This window comes from Cygnus atratus, chromosome 7 (genome assembly GCF_013377495.2).
Source record: "Cygnus atratus isolate AKBS03 ecotype Queensland, Australia chromosome 7, CAtr_DNAZoo_HiC_assembly, whole genome shotgun sequence".
Classification (NCBI taxonomy): Eukaryota; Metazoa; Chordata; class Aves; order Anseriformes; family Anatidae; genus Cygnus; species Cygnus atratus.
This window is the reverse complement of record NC_066368.1, coordinates 31,019,659-31,037,612: the sequence shown is the minus strand read 5'-3', so window position 1 is coordinate 31,037,612 and position 17,954 is coordinate 31,019,659. Positions and strand designations below refer to the sequence as shown.

Below are 17,954 nucleotides of genomic sequence, written 5' to 3'. Positions count from 1 at the left end.
AATTGTAAGTAAGGAATATCTTTATTGTGTTTTATCTACGAGACTTGCTGCATTCACAATTTACCAGTGACCAATCAGTATCAAGTTGCTGCTTCAAGCTGTGACCAAAAATGCATCTGAGTTCAGTAGAAATAAAAGGAAGTAAAAGCAAGTTGCAAACGTAGGATTTGGTTAGCAAGCCATCGTCCTCCCATGGAGAATTGTTATTACAGAGATGTGGGCATCAGAGATCTCGGCTGTCCCAAAAGGCACCTTTTTATCTGTCTGCTGTGCCAGTCGCAGCATCTAGTTCTGCTGATAGATTTACAGCACCTTTCCATGCTGTGGCAGCAAGTGAGGGAGTCTGAGATAACTAACAGGTATAGTGAAAGTTGTCTGAATTTGTTAAAGCTGCTTTTGTGTAGGCTGAGGAAGGCAAACCCCTCTTTCACTATTCCCTTTCAGCAGGTGAGTTCTCTTACAGCTGGGGAGAAGTTGTTGAAAAATCATTAGGCATGGGGTAGCAATCTCAACTTCCTCAGCAAAGCAGAGTAACAGTTAAGAGATTGGTATGCTTTTAAATTGAGCTTTGTGTACTCTGAGCATTGCTGTTCCTGCATGCCAGGCACCACAGTGACTCCAGAGGGTACCACAGTCTTTTTTTTAGTGCTCTTGGTGTCATTAATAGTGGGCTCATGTCCCCCACCCCCCAGGGGTCCCTCCCCCTGCTCCCTGTCCCATACGCGCAGCCCCAGGAGTCATGCATGGAGCCCCTTGAGCGGCCCTGGTACTGGGATGCAGCAGGCTGTGACCAGGCTCTTGTCCCCCCCGAGAGCTGCTGTTCCCTGCTTTCCCCCAGTAGGCACTATGCAATCGCAGAGCAGTTGGGTTATTTTGCACAGAAGCCAGTTAGGAGTCTTCACTTGTTAGGGAAACACAACGGTTAAGGGAGGAGTGGAGACTTCTTTCCCTCCCTACTGAGCTGAAACAGCTGTGGAATTGGGTGTTTGAGCACCCTATTCCTCAGTAGGAGGCATCGCTGATAATCTCAGCTTGCTCAAAAAAAGCCTCTCCAAATGCTTGTGAAGCCATGAATAGTGTTCTCTGCTCCTGCTACTTTGTCTTGTGTGAGCTGTTTATTCCTTGTCTCTGAAAGTTGTACATTCAGGATTCGTGCTGTGGAGTTCCACACGTAGCTGCTTCTAAGGCAAGCTCTAGTACATTTGGAAAAAACCATGCGTATATGTGCACACACCCACAAATGAACTTCAGGGTATCCTGTTTGGAAGGCTGCCAGGCCCAGCTGCGTGTTGTCTCATAAGAATGTTCTCTTCAGGGTACAGAGCAGCTTAAAGGAATAGAAAATCCTCAAAGGAGAAACAAAATACGCCAGAGACTGACATTCAAATACAAGGAGAGCATAAGAGCTAGAGAAGGACTAACTTTCAACTGGGCAGCCAGACAAGGTATGTTTGCCAGCCACAGAAGAGGACTGAAACATATTAAAAAATATATCTGTAAATCCTCCTTAAATATTCAGGGCAATAAGACTCAAATGCACCATTCTGTCTAAATCTGTTTCTTGCAGCTCCTGAATAAAGGCCAGGTGCTTTAGCTGTACCAGCTGAGCATCCAAGGGCTTCTGTTCCAGTGCAGGCAGACAGGAGGCTGCCTGCCAGGCGTGCACCAGGGTTCCCTAGCTGCAGAAGCCGGCTGCACGGCCGTGCGGGCAGCGGCCACATAAAGAACTAAGCCGTGAACCCTGCTCTGGGATGGGCACGCTGCTGCGGCAGCCTCTGAGCAGAAGTTAACCGGACAAGTCTCCTCGGCGTTCTTCTGTTAACCACCTTACAAAGAAGCCATATCACACGCTTTGGCTGCAATTATTTTTAATGGAAAAGACTAATCGATGTTTTACATAAATATCAATTAGTGATAAGTCAGTTAATAAGTAAAGGAATACATACCCCCAAGTTTGAAAGGCTTACAATGAAACTGACAAGGTAGCACACAATGAGGACTACAGGGAATTACAGGAGGTGGGCTGCACTTCGGTCACCTTCAGTAAGTTCAACTGCTAATCAAATTAGGCTATTATTGGAGTTAGTCACAGTGCAGTCTTCCCGTGCAGCAACAAGGACACATTTAAAGGGGAAAAGAACTTCAAAACCATCTTTCTGCTTTCAGTAGAAAGCCCCAACTATTAACGTACAAGCCCCTAGTGGTCCGCTGATGTTAAGCCCTTTCGGGATCTAGTTACAGATGTGCAGTGTACCCATCTCAAAACTTAAACAAATACACAGGTTGTGTCAGACAGGAATGTGTTCACGTGTTGGGTCTTGCTAGTTTCTTTTCTACAGCATTGTAAAGAATTGAAACCACTTTTATATTCAGGAAGGCTTCAGTGATGGAGAGGAGGGGGAGCTATTTTTTGTAGTCATTAAGACTAAAGTAACTGGAAGCTGTACCAGAAACTACAAAACTTCACAGTTTTTCATGCAAACTGACGGATGTGATCCACCTTTCCATCTGACTGCTTTTTTTTTTTTTCCTATGGACTCAAAATGTTAAATACCTAAAGAGATAGTGTTCATATGTCCACAGGTATAAGGATCAGAGTTATTGGAACCCCACTTTTATATGTATAACAATAAAATTCCACAGCTAAAACATTACAATGGAATAGACAGTGGGATCCACAGTTTGATGTTTTAATTGGGAAGCACTAACTCAGCAATCTGATGAGAAAGCATCTGATTCCCCAAGTATTACCTTTAAATACCACGTGGCTAAGATGCCTGTTTTCCAGTGGCTTAGTCAACAGAAGTTCATTCTGAATTATCTAAAACTAGCAGAAACATACATGTTTCATTTTTACAGCTGTCCCAGTGAAATTCACATAGTTACTGAATGCTGGGGACACAGTAGATTCTGAATCTACTGATGCTTGAAAGTGAATACTCTAGGAAAGCCCATCAATCCAACTTTGTCCTATTTCTTTGACAAACCCATGTCCACCCTGTCCTCTGACTGGCTCAAAAAGTTGCAAGAAAGTTTTATTTTAGGACTATGTTTCCAAGTCTCCTGTCGTGTGTCAGGTCCCACAGATTCATGTATTTTTCAAAATCTAGACTACACATACTCAGCTGGGAGACAGCAATACACGATGCAAGCAAAACCTTTATAGTAAGCAACTGCTCAATAAAAAAAATTGCTTCCAAATACAGCCTAAGCTACCTCACAACCCCAGTAAGCTGGAACCCAACCCACATCGAAGTTGTAGCAGCTGAAAGTAAATGCAACATTTCTGAAGTTGATGCCAACAGTGGACATTTGACAGCACCAGAGATTCTGCTTTGTACTTGCACTGGCTTCAGTACACTTCAAGTGATGATCCATTACAAGAAGATTCATGTAGTCCCGTAACAGATACAAATTCACTAATACCTCTATAGTGTCAGATTGCTTACGCTCAGTGGGTTTACATTTCAGAATTAATCATAACAAAGAGGCATCTTCTGCACCATAACTCCTATATTTTTTGTTATAATTTTAGAAGAAGAAGCAGACGGCTAAACACAAACACAAGAAATCAGCTGGCTGCAGTCACTCAGCATGATGTGCAATTAATCAGCAGGAAGGGGACAGTTTCAATGCCTCCAGTTCTTCACATCTAAAATTTAAAATAGAATTATTCTTTTTAATCTATGATAAACAGAAAAGAGTAGTTCTGGAAAAAGCATGTATAAGACACTGGAAAAAATCATTCTAAAACAGTTTCTAGAACTCGGTATCTTGCCTTTTAGGGTTTGACGTACGCTTACTTGCTAAGAAGAATGCCTTTTCTCATTTTTAAAAACAATGATAAGGAGTTGCCTTGGCAGAAAGGACAAACATGACATCAGGTGCAAATACACTACCAAGATGAGAAGTCGCCTAGACATTTAGAAGTGAATTGCATGTTTTAGTTACAACAGAAGTTACCAAGATTTCACCAAATATCCATGTTTAATTGTGATCTAGTCAAGAACTCAATTCCCTTCCTGGCTTGGAATCAAGAGAAAAGGAGTAATGAAAAAAAAAAAAGAATGGTCCAAGCTGCTAAGAAGGTGCTTGGGAAGGAAGTCTTACAGAATCACAGAAATCATTTAGGCTAGAAAAGACCTCTAAATCAGCTAGCCCAGTCTAACCAAGCACTGCCAAATCCACCATTAAACCATGTCAGTAAGTTCTACATCTACTCGTTTTTTGATCTTGATGCTGTTAAATATTACTTTCATAGATCTCCAAAGATGAAAGCTGCTGCCTCCTCTATTCTGTACCCAAGTTATGTTTAGGCTCAGGTATTCATTCTGTGCATCCTACCTGTAAAGGAGTGCGATACAGCCATTTTTCGTTATCTCCATTGAGCTTCATACAGGCAAAAAGGTCACAAACTGTAGGAAGGCCAAACTCCTGGAAAAGAAATCACCTTAATTAATGATAGCTAAACATAAAGACATTCTAGTGCCTCTTCAAATTGTCAGGTGTTCGTAAAGAAAAAACTGAATCCTGAGCCTCTGAGATTAATACTTAGACTATTAGACTATATATTAATACTTCAGAATTAATTTTGTATATTAAACACTGGCCTCATCTACTTAATTATTTAAGTAATTTAAGTAATAATTGCTGAAAACATTAAAAGAGCTTAAAACACAGGAGTAGCAAAAACTTATGTGCATGCTCACTTGTGCTTTCTTGCGTAGGAGCCATTTATCTTCCACTGGAGGTGGGTTAGCATTTTCTACGTTCTTTGAAGTCAACACCCAACTGTTTACATTCAAGGGAAGGTGGAATGGAGCCAAGAGGTCTACGAAAGGACTCTTGAAACTATTTGCTTTTTCCCTGCTTGCCTTTTCTTCTGCACTTTCTGTTTTGTGCTCAGACTTGGCTAGCCAGCTTGTCAGAGGCCTTTCGAGCAGTACTTTCCATGGTTCTGCTATCTCTGCTGAATAATCCACTTTCTCTACGCTAACAGGCTCCCCTGCAAGCTGCTGTGAGGGGTTAAGCCAGGTATTGGCAACAGGCTTTGTCTTCTCATGCTCAGGCTTTGGCACAGCTTTCTGGCTTACTGGAACTCCGTTTTTATCCTTCCCTTCCTTCTTCAGAAGCCATTTACATAGAGCCACTTTTCCACAGTTTTCATCACACACGCACTCTGAAAAGCTGGTGCACAGCTCATTAGCTTTGCACACATCTTCCACTTTGAAAGGGGCCTGGGGATGCTGAAGAAGCCAAGCATTTACGGCAGATGTAGTGGGTGATTTCTTTCCATCAAGATGCTCATTCAGGCACTTCAGATTTCCCAGGTTTTCAATTTCCACGCTTTTGATCTGGCTGCCACAACAACTGGTACACGTTTCAGCTTTGAGGAGCCAATCATTCAAATTAAATTCTTCCCTAAAAGGTTTGAATTCATTCTTCCATTTCTCATCTGAAGCACTACTTCCATTTTCCACCTCAGGCGTAAGCAGCCAGTCAGAAAGGTCCACCTCTTCTTGTTCAAGGCATTCCAATTCCTCCACCTTTTCCATGGAAAAGGATGAGTTGAAAGTAGAGGTGGAGTCCTTGCGAGCAGGGGAATCTGTCTTCCCAGCAACATCATGCTGGTGATTCTGCAGGAGCCAGTTTTCCAAATCTTTCAGATTTCCCCAGGCTTGCTCAAAATAACAGACTTTGGAAGAACTTAAATCCTAGTAAAAACACATCAAAATGCATTTATTAGCACTAAAAGACAATGTTCAGTAACTGTTGGCACAGTTTTAACTTGGAATATTCTGGTAAGTGCAAAAGTATTACTGGAGCATGAGGCAGAGTGAAGAGAATTAATGAAGATTTAATTCCCACCGTATTGCATCTCCAATCACTGTCCCCTTTATTAAACTAGGTTAGTGCATAAAAGGCGTACCTGGCTGGGTTCCGACACACATTTCTGGGTAACCCATTCTTCAAGATTGGTGCTGGGAATATATGGAGCCTGGCAAACACCCACAGGTCTGCTTCCAAGTAACCAGTCAGCAAGTGAGGCACCCACTGTCCCACACAATGTTTTCTGCTGGTAAAAAACATTCTTGGTTATGGAAGTGTGTAATTGCTGAGGCAATTGATGGTGAATATCAAAATGGTCAATACATCAAATCAGTATTTCTGAAACAAAAGAAAAACCCTAAGTTCCTTCTGGTTAAGAAAAAAAAATCTTCAATTACCTGTATGACTTCACACCAACGGATTGTTTTGGGATCCTAGATTACTCAGAGAAGGAATGATAAGAAAGGAAAAGACAACTTCTACAAGGCACAGTTCTGATGCATAATCCAGCCATAACACTCCTTTTGACCACACTTCCCCTTACTAATTTGCTACTTTCTGCATGTTCACTGACACTGTTTCTGTGCAGAGCCCAACATCCTGTTTCCCATGAACTCCTGGATTAAACCTCATTGGATAGTTCCAAGCCCTGACGCAACAACACTCGGTTAAAACATTTTGACTGACAACCAAACTCCACGTTCACGTATCTCCTTGCATGTCTGTTCTTGGAGCAGCTAGAACATCAGATCATTAATGCTTACCACAGCAACTGCTACTAGCTGCTCAAACATCTTAATGAACAGAAGTCATTTCTCAAGTAAGCTAACATACTGTGCCTGAGTTCTACTTTTACCACTGCTTACAGTGAAATGTTCGCAGATACAAGTCCTAATCTTACCTGCTCACAGTTCACTAGGGCAAAATTCTGCCCTGGGAACCAGGGAGAAGCATTCTCTCTCTCCGAGGTTTGCTATAAGGAAAGAAGAGTAAAATTCAATTTAAATCTCAATTTTATCCAGTTTCTAGGATGATTTCTACAATGAAGCAGAAGCAAAGCGCAGTTAGAGCTGGTCGCTCTTTATAGCTAATAATTTTCTCAACATTTAAAAAACACAAAGATTTGTTCTAAAAATATTACTTCCATTCTACTGCCTTTTAAGAGAATTATCTCTAATAATACAGAAGATACACTGCTTACATAAGAATCCCAAAATATTTATACATCATAGATGGCTTTCTGCAATATAAGTATTAACATCTAAAGAAAATATTAACATTAGTTTTTCACTTGCTGGAACCATAATTCCCTCCGTTTCTGCCAAAATATCAAAGTAACATATACAAAACTAGATCTAAGCTCAGGGAAAATCACAATTAGGTGCATAATTAATAAAACACTGTGTATGTATTACACAGCTAGAACTATATGACTTGTACACAAGATTTATTCAAGCTCTAACTGAAAGTGGAAATACCACTTGGAATATATTGCAATACTGCCTATATATACATTTATACATGGGTATGAAGTATTGCAGTCCAGGAAAGTCTTGATGCTTACCATTGTTTTAATTGAACCAAATGAGGTAATAGCCTGGCGAAGGTAGGATGTGTCAGCCTCAAAATTCAGGACAGAAGACTCCTCTGGTTTAAGAGTAAGACTTTCCAGTCTGAAAGAATAAGATGGTAGTTACAGAAACGTTAAAAAAAAAAATTGCAACCTTATACATGTCATCTGTCACGTTTTGGGAAATCAGTCTGTTATTTCATAAGGTTTCCAAAGTGACTTGGTACTAATTAACTGAAAGATTTTTACTGTTTGCACAAAAATAGGGAGGTGCCTGTTCACAAACCATGAAGAAAGTAAACAGCCAACAAAACACAACTTTTTCCTTCGTATTTCAACAATTAATATATGAAAAAATCTGCATGTCCACACCCACTGCTTTTCATGATTCTGTTTTGGGTTTTTCAATCTGATAAAGATGAGAGGAATCATACTTCAGACTGCTTTAAAGATCTTACTTCTAGGAACTATTATTATGAATTAGATCTATTATTAGTTCTCCTAGAATCACAAATTGGATTAAATTCAAAGTCAAAATAAATATCAACTGTGTTAGCTTGCAGAGACAATGTTTACCTCTCCAGACAAACTGAAATCTGGTTTGCTAGTTCGTTACTGTAGGAGCGTTCCAGCTGATGAATAAGGCAATTGAACTGTCCCAAATACTGCACAAAGACAAAACACACATTACTGTTTTCGCTTCTAAAGTTACAATGGAGAAAATACTTGCAGAGACAGTTTATTTAAAAATCTCAGTGCAACAAAATCAATTTGCAGCCAGATCTTACCCAATACAGCTGCTGAGCTTGCTGCTGCAACGCTTCCTCTTTCAGCTGCTGAATGAGATCTACCTGCTCGAACAGCCAAACTTCACGACTGCGCAGGCATTCCAGGTGGCGACTTATGTGGCTGTGAATCTTAGCTTTTACCTGTAAGGCAACAGGTACCACTTCTGTAATATCTGTCACACAACAAGCATATACTGTGCTAATTACAAAATATTTGCCACAGAGAAGTGGTATTTCTGTACCAATTTATTTCTCAAACGCTAACCGCAGTTGCCCACAGCACATGACTCACCAAGGCAGTGCAAGTTCCAAGGCTACCTCTGAAGGAGTATCAAATAACAGGGTTGTTTGCAATCTCTCTCTATTCTGATGTTTCAGCCAACAGCTACAGAAAATTCTGCGTGCCTAAGCTAGTAGCATAGGAGTAACTTTATCAAAAACACGCCCAAGTTATACACCAAGATACTTGCCTGTCTCTAGGGAGATTTCGTACCATCATCATATGATAAAGTACTCTAGAGTAATTAAAACTGTCATCAAAGTCGTATTAGTTATTAATGCATTCTAATGAATTAAAAATTACCTCCCGCCAGTTCTCTTTAATCTGTTGCTCAGCTTTGACAATTCCAGATATAGCTGCTTCCAAGTCCTTCTTTGCTTGAAGGCACTTCGCCAGTGGCTCGCTGCTGCAGGAATTTCTACTTCTATCTTGTGGTGGACTCATTCTTAGAGTGTTCCTAATATAGGACAAACAAAAATCTTAATAGTTTCTATTCCTCTTTAAGGGAAGAAGACTGGCATCATATGAAGAACCATCTGCACTGCTTCACTATTAAGGTGAACAAAAAAGCCTAAGAGCCTACACCGACGCAAGTTTTCTGAACACAGTTGAAGCTTTCTGCGCAAGTGACACCAGTCTCTCGAAATGCCTTGGCCCAGGGAATTTACGCAACCACCGGAAAACCAACAGATCCTTGACAACAGGTCCAACCACAGGAGCTTAGGCAATCCTCCCTGCTGCTCACATTCCTCTGGCATTTGTGCCTAGCCAGCAGACTCCAGCAGTTGGGAGCTGATCTGGGTAGGGTTCAGCAGACCTGCGGGAGCTCGGGAAGAATGGCCTGGCAAGGGGCAGTCACTATTTGAGTCACCCTTTTTCCACCTGCAGGCAATTTAACCATCTCCCTTAAATTCCCTCATAAATAAGAAAACTCTTATACAGTCTGATCAGCTCAAAAACCAAGCACTGATACACAGACCACTCTTTACTAAGTTGCAAGGGCCAAAACTTACTGTGGCTGCCCATTATTTTTGTTATGGTCACAGCCTTAGTAACTTACTTAGCTTCAGCATATCCTCAAGGAAAAAGGACTCAGATACAAAATTTCTAAGAAGTTATGCTAGTAAGGATTTTGGAAATAAGGAAAAAAAGCTAAATATAGATTTTAAGTGAAAAAATGGGAAGCATCAGTAAAAACATGTTTTCTAAATAGTGGGTATTTGTTACCCAAGAGTTTCAATTGTCCTGTTCAGTTTCACAGGATTCCTGAAGGATTTCACACGATCTCTGAACTTCAGATTTGTAGAAAACACACCATTTAAAATGTTAAAACACGTACTCAGCAATAACAGCTATGGAAACCCTCAGCAGAATTAAAAGGTTCATATCTATCAATCAAAATATTACATAGATTTCAACACCCCACTGGAGAGAACTCGCAAAGTATTCCGAATACAACAAAACCACAGAGCTCGTGTTACTGAGCAGCTAGTTAATCCGCAACTGCCAAGCTCCACAACTGCACAAACTGCAATCCAACAACTGCAGTTTACAACATGAATATACAACAAGAAAATACAACATGAACCAACAGAGCTGCTTCTTGCCCCTCTTGTTTTGGATGGCTGTACCTGTATGATCCAAATGCTTAAATATACATCCACTGTCTGACGTACATCCTGCAGGAAAACCTAAATGGGAGCCCAGCTCTCAGAAGTAATCTAAAATTAATAATACAAAGGCAGGGAGATACCCAGCCAAGAAAACAATGACACTAGATATATTCAAAGCTGTCGTATACTCAAAAGAAAAAAAAATATTTTTTTGATTATATTCTTATGCAACAACTACAGTCAAAGTCTGAAAGGCTAAAAGTAATTGCCTTGCTTACTTACAGCATAAATAATGCACTTAAAGGACTGTCGTGCCAATGACGTTAAGCACGTATCTACAAATGCCAAGTCGGAGCAAAGTATACCGCACTGCTATTTAAACATTTTCTGAATTTATGTCACTGGGGAATTCTGCAGGAAGCCTGAAGAAAAGCTGCTTCAGTTTTTACAATGTAGATTAGCAACTTCATCCTGGCACAGGCAAATTTAAGAAACGCCCACGTGGTCCCCTAATGATCTCTGAAAATACTTTCTTTTTTTCGTCTTTGTTGTGCAGGAGTCTCTCTCCGGCACTAACAGTGTCTCCCTGCAGCCCCTATAAAATGGCCGTTCTTTCACTTCGTCAGACCGCAGCCGCTGCAAGCAGTATCCCAGCCGAGGCTGACAGCCGTCTCTCGCTCCTCAGCTCAACTCCCCCAGCCCAAGGGACACCATGAGGCCCCGCTCCACCACCCCTGCCACCACCGGTGGCCCCAGAGGCACAGGGCGCATCCAGCAGCCCCACGGGCTGATAAGGCAGCACGCCTCTGTGCACGTAATCAGGGGAGAAGTTGAGGCTAGAAAACAACAACATGCCTGAACAAGGCTTGAAGATAGTGTTATTGCTGCTAATAAAATACTTACTAGTCTTTATGGGGGGAAAAAAAAGTTTTTTTAAAAAATTGTCTGTTTCTCAGTACCTAAAAACTTCAGCAGTTACAAAACCCCTTCAGCTAAAGCTGGTGGTGACAGCTTCACCCCTCTTAATGCTCTGTATAATCTCAGCCTCCAGATCTTTTGATTTTCTTTGTTGTTCAAGCTCCCGGACAAAAATTGTTCTTTAAGACTGTAATTATGTATAGTGCAGCTGGGAGCAGAGGACAACCTTTCTTCCCACACAGCTTGCTAACAGGCTGTCAGAAAACTGGTTTTACTGGCTTTTCACTTTCAGCACAACCATCCCAGCTGCTGCTGAAAAGATCCTTGTTTTCCATTTCCAGTGGATGGTGCAAACCCTCAAAAGATGACCTTCCTGAGCCCTTACTAGGAGGCTGTCCCGAACAAAACTGGCGTTTAAGAGACTATTTATAAATACGGAATGATTTCTTGGAGCTGCCAGGGCCAGCCTGTTCCCGAGGTCTCACCGACCTGGCTTCATGTGGTTTCACACCAGCTGGCCTGTTTGACCTGAAAGCCCTCTTCGTTTCCATACTGCCCCACCAAAAACAGGCGTTCCTCTTCACGAACTATCCCAAATTAGGCACGTGGGAGTTGTGGTCAGGGAGAAAAGTACTGTAGGCATAAGAGCCGAATCTCAGAAATTTCCATTTAAATCCAAAAATAACAAGCATTGTATAGAGCACAGCACCAACGTCACAGACAAGTACCTGTGCGGAGCCTCATCCAGGGGCATTATGTTACTGCGGAACGGCTGCATACCCCGTATTTTGTAAGTCAAGCCTTTTGCAGAAAGCGAGCTGCAGCAGTTGTAAGTAAGAGAGAAACTGAAACAGCGCGGCAAGGAGCAGTAAGCCTCGGGCAGGGCATTTCCCCAACCTCAAGCGGCAGCCCCGTGCCGCCGGCCCCAGCTGCGCGTTGGGGCCGCCCGGGGAGCGGCACCGTGCTGGACGCGGCTGGGATCCCAACGCTCCGGGAAGCCGAGGCCTGGAAGGGCCCTGCCCTGCAGCGCACACAGCAGGGCCGACGTCCCGGAGCGGGGAGGTCTCACCGGCGCGGCCTTACGTTACAGCACAACCGCCGCCCGGACTTCTGCGCTTAACGCCCCCTGGAAAAGCGCCGGCCAAACGCCTGGCTCTGCCCGAGGCACACGGCCCCACAGGCGGCGCTGCCCCTGGCCGCGCACCCCGCGCGCAGCGTTACGGCGGCTCGCTGCTGCCGGCCGCCTCCTCCGCGCCGCCGGCGAGCGGCCCGGCTCCCGGCTCAGCCCGTCCCTGAGCCCCGCGGCACGCCGGGCCCGAGGCCGACGGTACCCGCCCGCCCCGCAGCCCCCGGCGCCGTGCAGCCGCCGCGGCTCCGCGCAGGGCTCGCCCCCCCATCCCGGCCCCGTCTCCCCGTGCCGTGCCGTGCCGTCCCTCACCGTGCGGCCGCGGATCGCTCCCTCGGGCTGACGGCGCCGCGGCTCAACGGCGCCCCTGGGCTGCTCTCGCGAGAGCCCCGCCCCGCCCCGACCCGCCCCGCCCCCTGGCGGCGCGGCGGAGCGGCTGCAGCGCCGGGTGGCGCCGCCATGGCGGGAGGGGCGCGCAGCGCGACGCGGGGCTGCGGAGAGACAAAATGGCGGCCGCGCCGCGCGGGCGGGAGGGGGGGGGCAGCGGACACGGCCCGTGCCGGGGCACCCGGCGTGGGGGGGTTAAGGGAACGAACGCGAAGCCCCACGGGGCACCGGCACTCAGGGCCCCGCTGTGCCCCTCGGCGGGCACCCGGCAGGACGGGCAGGGGCATTCAGCCCCGCTTCCCCCCTCTGATCAGGGGCTCCAAGGAGAAGCGGGAGCGGGGTCTCCTAGAGACCGCTCTGCTGCACCCCGTGCCTCTGCCCCAGCCACAGCAAAGCACTTGAGGAATGCTCGGTGCTACAACGATTTTCTTTGCAAATCGTACAGGGCTTATGCGCACACTTTAAACGAATGTTCTTGGCACTCACTTAGACCGGACCTCTAACGGCAGTAATTTAACGGAAGGGAATCAGCTGTGTTGGCGCTGCGTTCAGCCCCCCGTAACGTAACGTACCTTCTCTGCAGCTCAGCCGGCACTGGGGCTGTCTGACAGACAGGACAGTGGCACCTCTAGCGGGCCCACAGCGCAGCAGAAATTAGAGAAGAGTCATCGTTGCAGGCGAACAGGAAAGTGTTTGCTTTGTCTCCACAACCCCAGCTGCAGGTGGTGTGGTTACATATCCCTCCCTGAGGCCTGCACTTGGTCCCCTGCCAGCAGCCCCACAGCCCTACACCACGTCCATCTGCAGCTGTCCCCTAGTGCTGGTGCTGGGCAGGCAGCAGCTGGTGGTCCTAAATGGTAGAGGGAAGTATTTGTGTACTTTATAGATGTACTTCATGTATGCAATGAAAGTAAAACAAAACCACAGGTACAGTCATTTTAATCCTCACCCAACTTTTCCTGCCTTTTTTTTTTCCCCTTAATTTTTCTCTCCTGAAAGCCTCCAAAGCTTCAGCTGGGAGAAGCATCTCAAACAGTGACCACTTCATACACACGTAAGCTTCTGCAGATACAGGAGATTCGATAATGGCCAGAAATTACATCTGTCCAGTTACCAAGTGGAAAGCAGCTTCAGTTCAGATATGATGTATACGTAGTGCTACTCACCGTGCTTTACAAATGAGAGGAATTCCTGTATATGTTTTGTGGGACTACAATAGGTTTGACCATGTCTTCCGTGTAAGCAGGCATGGCCCAAAGCCAGACAAAAACTTGCCCACATGAAGTATTATTTGTCAGTAACTGCTTCAACAGCAGCCACTTCCAATGCACGCTATTTGTGTCACTGAAAAATTGTCATAAAGGCTGTGCATAGCTGTAGCTAGACTTCCAAGGCCAAGACTACTGCTTTGCTTTAGCGTCTGACGGAATTGTCCCTGTGGCATTTGGCTGAAAATACTCTCTGCCAGTGTGCTGGCCAGTCTAGAATACACAGAGAAATACATTCAATAAGCAAAGTCATATCCCAACAGTGGTTCACTGATCCCAGACTCAGTGGCTCCGACAACTTAAAACAGCAAGGAAGGAGTCGAGTAAACAAATCCTTTGTAATATCCTGTATATGCTACAGTCATTTTTTAATAAGTACACAGCACACTTGGGATGTTAAAAATGCTGTAACGTTAAGAAGTCAGAACATCAATGGAAAAGCTTACCATGTGAGTGTAGAGCTCACTGCTCACATTTCAGGAATCTAGTTTCCTGAAGAGCTGGATTTTGGGTTGCAAGCCAAACGTAAGGGTTGTGTTTTTCACCCTGCAATTGACTGGCTTGGGGGACAGGGCCGGACAGCTGATTTCTGTTTGGCTACTTTGAGGATAGCTCAGAGGCAGGCTAAGGGCAAGCAATCAGTTTTGTGCCCAGTTATCGAACACAAAGTTTCCAATGGCCTCAGGACATCATCTCTGAAACACTGTTCCCAGAGACTCACTTTGCATCTAGACTAGAAATATAAAAAGCATTTAAAAAAGAAAAGTACTCCTGCACAGTGTATTTCTCCAAATCATCTATTACCTCCTGCTTGTTATGGCAGGGTTCGGAGGGATGAACTTAAACTAGATCAGGTTATTATTAATTGTTTTTGGCAAAAGACATTTGGCTTCTGCAAAGCTAGAAAGTCAGGAAAACGATGCAGGAAAGGGTTAGTGTCTGGTACTGGGTAGGAGTCTCCAATTTTCATGTCCCCACTTGAGAGAAATACTTTACGTCACGTAGAGCCATAAAATACCCAGATACTCCATGTTTCTGTGAGAGAAACAACAAAAATCTTGAATGAGAACCTGAGGAGGAAAAGACACAAAGCATCCTGAACACTGCTGCCATGGTGCCTGCAGCACAAAGGCTGGATCTAGCTCCTGGGTGTGGGGAAGGTGTGGAGCTGGTGACCCAGGTGGGTTGCCCCTGCCAGAGAAGTGCCTGTACTGGAAGGCAGGAGCAGGGCTGCTGGGGAGGTGAGAGCAGCGGAGAGCCAGGGCCCTACTTTCTGCAGCCCTGGGCAGGGGCTCTCTGTCAGCGCTCACACACAGCACCAACAGGCTCACAAAGGCAGGGAGGGAGGCATGTGAACAGAGTTAGATTTGACGTTGTACGCACCTAAAACTGGTTTTTACAAAGCTTCAGCCTACTTCAGATCTATCACAAACAGATTCAAACTGTAGTGAAACAGCTGTGAGTTTTTCCTCATATGCATATATATATATATATATATATATATAAAAATACACACACACACTCCAGCCAGAACTGGAACAGGAAAGGAGTCCCAACATAGGCTTAAGGCACAAGGGCTGCTTTATCTGACAGCTTTGCTATGTTATGGCTCTAGGGTTTGCTTTTATTTGACAGAAGTGGTTTGCTGAACAACGGACATTATGCAATCAAAACAGGTCTCTTCTGCTTTTTCAGAAACACTTATCTTTTCCAAGTTCCTTTTTAAGAAAGCAACTACAGCAGCATGGCACTAAATTAACCCATAACTCTGTTAGAGTGAGGTTGATGCTGAAAAGTCATAACACTTAACAAATACAGATCACTGAAAACAAGGAAGAAATGAACAACACAAACCATAACACCATAAATTCAAATTAATGTACAGGCTTGCCTGAAATTGGAGTCTCAGAGGCAATAGCATTTGTAGGGTTTTCCAGACAACATGACCACAAGGCAGCATTAAACTTATGTGCATGCAGGGATTTCAGCTCAGTCCCAATGTGGGGTGAAGAAACTTGCAGTACAGCCAGTGCTAGCAGCAGGGCAAGTAAATTATCTGCAACTATTGCAAAGAGAGAAGGGACTGACTTTTTATGCATGTATCATTACTGATGGTGAAGTGTCTGTGGCAGGGGAAGGACCAGAAAGGCCAGCTCCTGCTGTCAGGACAGTACAGCGCAGCTCAGATCACACCACCCAAGCCCCGATGGTTCTGCCTGCTTAGCACGCAGCAGAGAGCTGCTCGTCAGCAGTTTTGCACTGGAAGGCACAAACAAGAGGGTGTTTCTGCAAGGTTCACTGCACAGGGAGCTGTGAACCCATCTCTGCTTTACAGTTCAAGTTGCAGAAGAGAAGCAGGGACCATAAAACTGGGAGGAGTGGGTCTGTACTGCCAGGCGGCGTGCCAGCTGCTGAGCACCAGGTGGAGCTAGGAGATGTATTCTGGCCAGCAGCATCCCTGCGCGTTACTTCATGGAAGGCTCTTGATCCAGATTTGTGAAATAATGCTACCTTTAACTGCAAGGGGGACAAAAATCTCTCCTTTACTACATTGCTGAGACACAGCCACACGAGCAGCATTGTTGTTGGAGTTGCCTTTTTTTTTTTTGCCAGGAAGCGAGCAGGAGGGGGTTGGAACAGGATGGAGGTTTGCAGTGTCATTTCCTCGCTTGGGCTTTCCTCTGTGTTTCCTAAGCTTCCTTCACATGCTGTCTGAGTGGCATAGCTGTAGTGTATTGAAAGGCTGATAATAAGATAGATGACATCTGTTTAGGTCACATATTTGATAGGATTAATGCTCCTAAAGACTTAAAAGCTACAGCTTAGTACTCTGCTATCTGAACACACTGGCCCTTGGACACATGATGGCTGTCAACTCACGACCCAGCATTTGCAGCGACTGAGAAAAATGGAAGCTGGACATCCAAGTGACTGTACCAACAGCTGAACACCCATTTCCTTCTCTGCTGCCAGTCAGCCATGAGAGACTGGGTACTTAGTCCTGCACCAGGACTTCACAGTTCAGCCCCTCTCCAAGGACCTCTTTGCAAAGCATCTTCTGGAAGAAGAAATAACTCAGCATCACCATTTTTTTGGGTGTAGAGGTGCTGCCCCACAAAATGGGTATGCTTGTTTTAGCTTACATAGGTGAAAAAGGAGCACACCCATTTTTATACTGGGCAGAATTTTTGGCTGCAAGCTTCTTTATGAGTGAGAAAAGGAACAAAATTCCCATTAACCCACAGAACGTACCCATCACTTCCCCTTCACAAACCATGTGGCTCTCTAGAGCTAGTCCCTTTAGAGAGCAGGGGAGCAGGCTGCCACTGACTGCGAGATCACCAGAAAGCACCACTGCCCCATCTCTCAGCTGCGGACACGAGCTGCCCAGGGCTCTACCCAGAGGCTCACAGGCATTAGTCTCCTTATTTGCAAAGAGCCAGCTGGATCTTGTGACCTATTTAAATAACAAGGCTTTGGAAAGAATCTCAATAGGCATGTTGTTGTCATCATCTCAGATCTATAGTTCTGAATAGCAGGAAACGAAAGACAGCTTACAAACCAAAACTCTCTCTTCTCACTTAGTCTCCTAAAAGGGAAAAGCACAAATGACTGATGCAGTCAGGTTATTTAACTGGTATGGCAGGAGTTGATTAGAATGATTTATTTCCACCTCATAAACCCACATGCTGCCTCCCTCTCTTTTGCCAATTAACAGTATTACTTAGCCCTAATAGACTGCTTTCATTTTCAAGGGGCTTAGGAAGACAAATTAATCATCTCAACATGTCTGAAAGGAACAGATGGCAACGAAGTATTAACATTGCAATTTCACAGTTGGAAAAGCTCCCAGAAGAGGGGGCTAGCAGCGTCTGAGGTCACCCAGCCCTCCATGCTTGGTGCCAGGATTCCTGGTCTTGTCTCTGCCCAGAGACTCCGCTTTATTCTAACCTCACCACACATTGCTTCTCCTGAGCAAAGCTGCACAGTTTCACAGTTTGTATTACTCTATCTTTAACAAGGAAAAACATCCTTCCAGAAGGCCTCTTACCTCAGCATGTCTCCAGACAGGTCATTACTGCTTTGGATTTAAAAGACTAAATGTCTATCCAATAATGCAATTAGTCCAGCTTGCCATCATTTCTTACTGTCTATAAGCAGAGAAGCGATCAGGA

At 44.8% G+C, this 17,954-nt stretch overlaps 1 protein-coding gene across 10 annotated transcripts; it reads right to left on the bottom strand.

Annotated features, from left to right (window-relative positions):
- Window positions 1–1,851: 1,851 nt before the first annotated feature.
- Window positions 1,852–13,135, bottom strand: NCOA4 (nuclear receptor coactivator 4). 10 transcript variants are annotated; one of them, XM_035538575.2, is made up of 10 exons: window positions 13,084–13,135; window positions 8,771–8,924; window positions 8,188–8,328; window positions 7,976–8,064; window positions 7,394–7,502; window positions 6,731–6,802; window positions 5,930–6,073; window positions 4,710–5,714; window positions 4,345–4,434; window positions 1,852–3,652 (listed from the first exon to the last, which is right to left on the bottom strand). In XM_035538575.2, the coding sequence occupies exons 2-10, from the start codon at window positions 8,909–8,911 to the stop codon at window positions 3,647–3,649; spliced, it is 1,797 nt and encodes a 598-aa protein (XP_035394468.1). In that variant the 5' UTR covers window positions 8,912–8,924; window positions 13,084–13,135; the 3' UTR covers window positions 1,852–3,646. The 10 variants fall into 10 exon arrangements, with proteins under 10 accessions (XP_035394468.1, XP_035394436.1, XP_035394463.1 ...); XM_035538543.1 differs by having other exon boundaries at window positions 5,930–6,076; window positions 13,084–13,126; XM_035538570.1 differs by lacking the exon at window positions 13,084–13,135 and adding an exon at window positions 12,437–12,544.
- Between the last annotated feature and the right edge of the window lie 4,819 nt (window positions 13,136–17,954).

Bases quoted from the DNA above. Each gene is read 5' to 3' on its own strand.
- NCOA4 (XM_035538484.1), bottom strand. From the start codon at position 11,549: ATGGAAACGAAGAGGGCTTTCAGGTCAAACAGGCCAGCTGGTGTGAAA. The intron at 7,503-7,975 runs GTAAACATTGTC...TTATTCTTTCAG, and splicing joins ATTTCAGTTTGTCTGGAGAG to ACTGGAAAGTCTTACTCTTA. The intron at 6,803-7,393 runs GTAAGCATCAAG...CTTTCCTTATAG, and splicing joins TTGGTTCAATTAAAACAATG to CAAACCTCGGAGAGAGAGAA.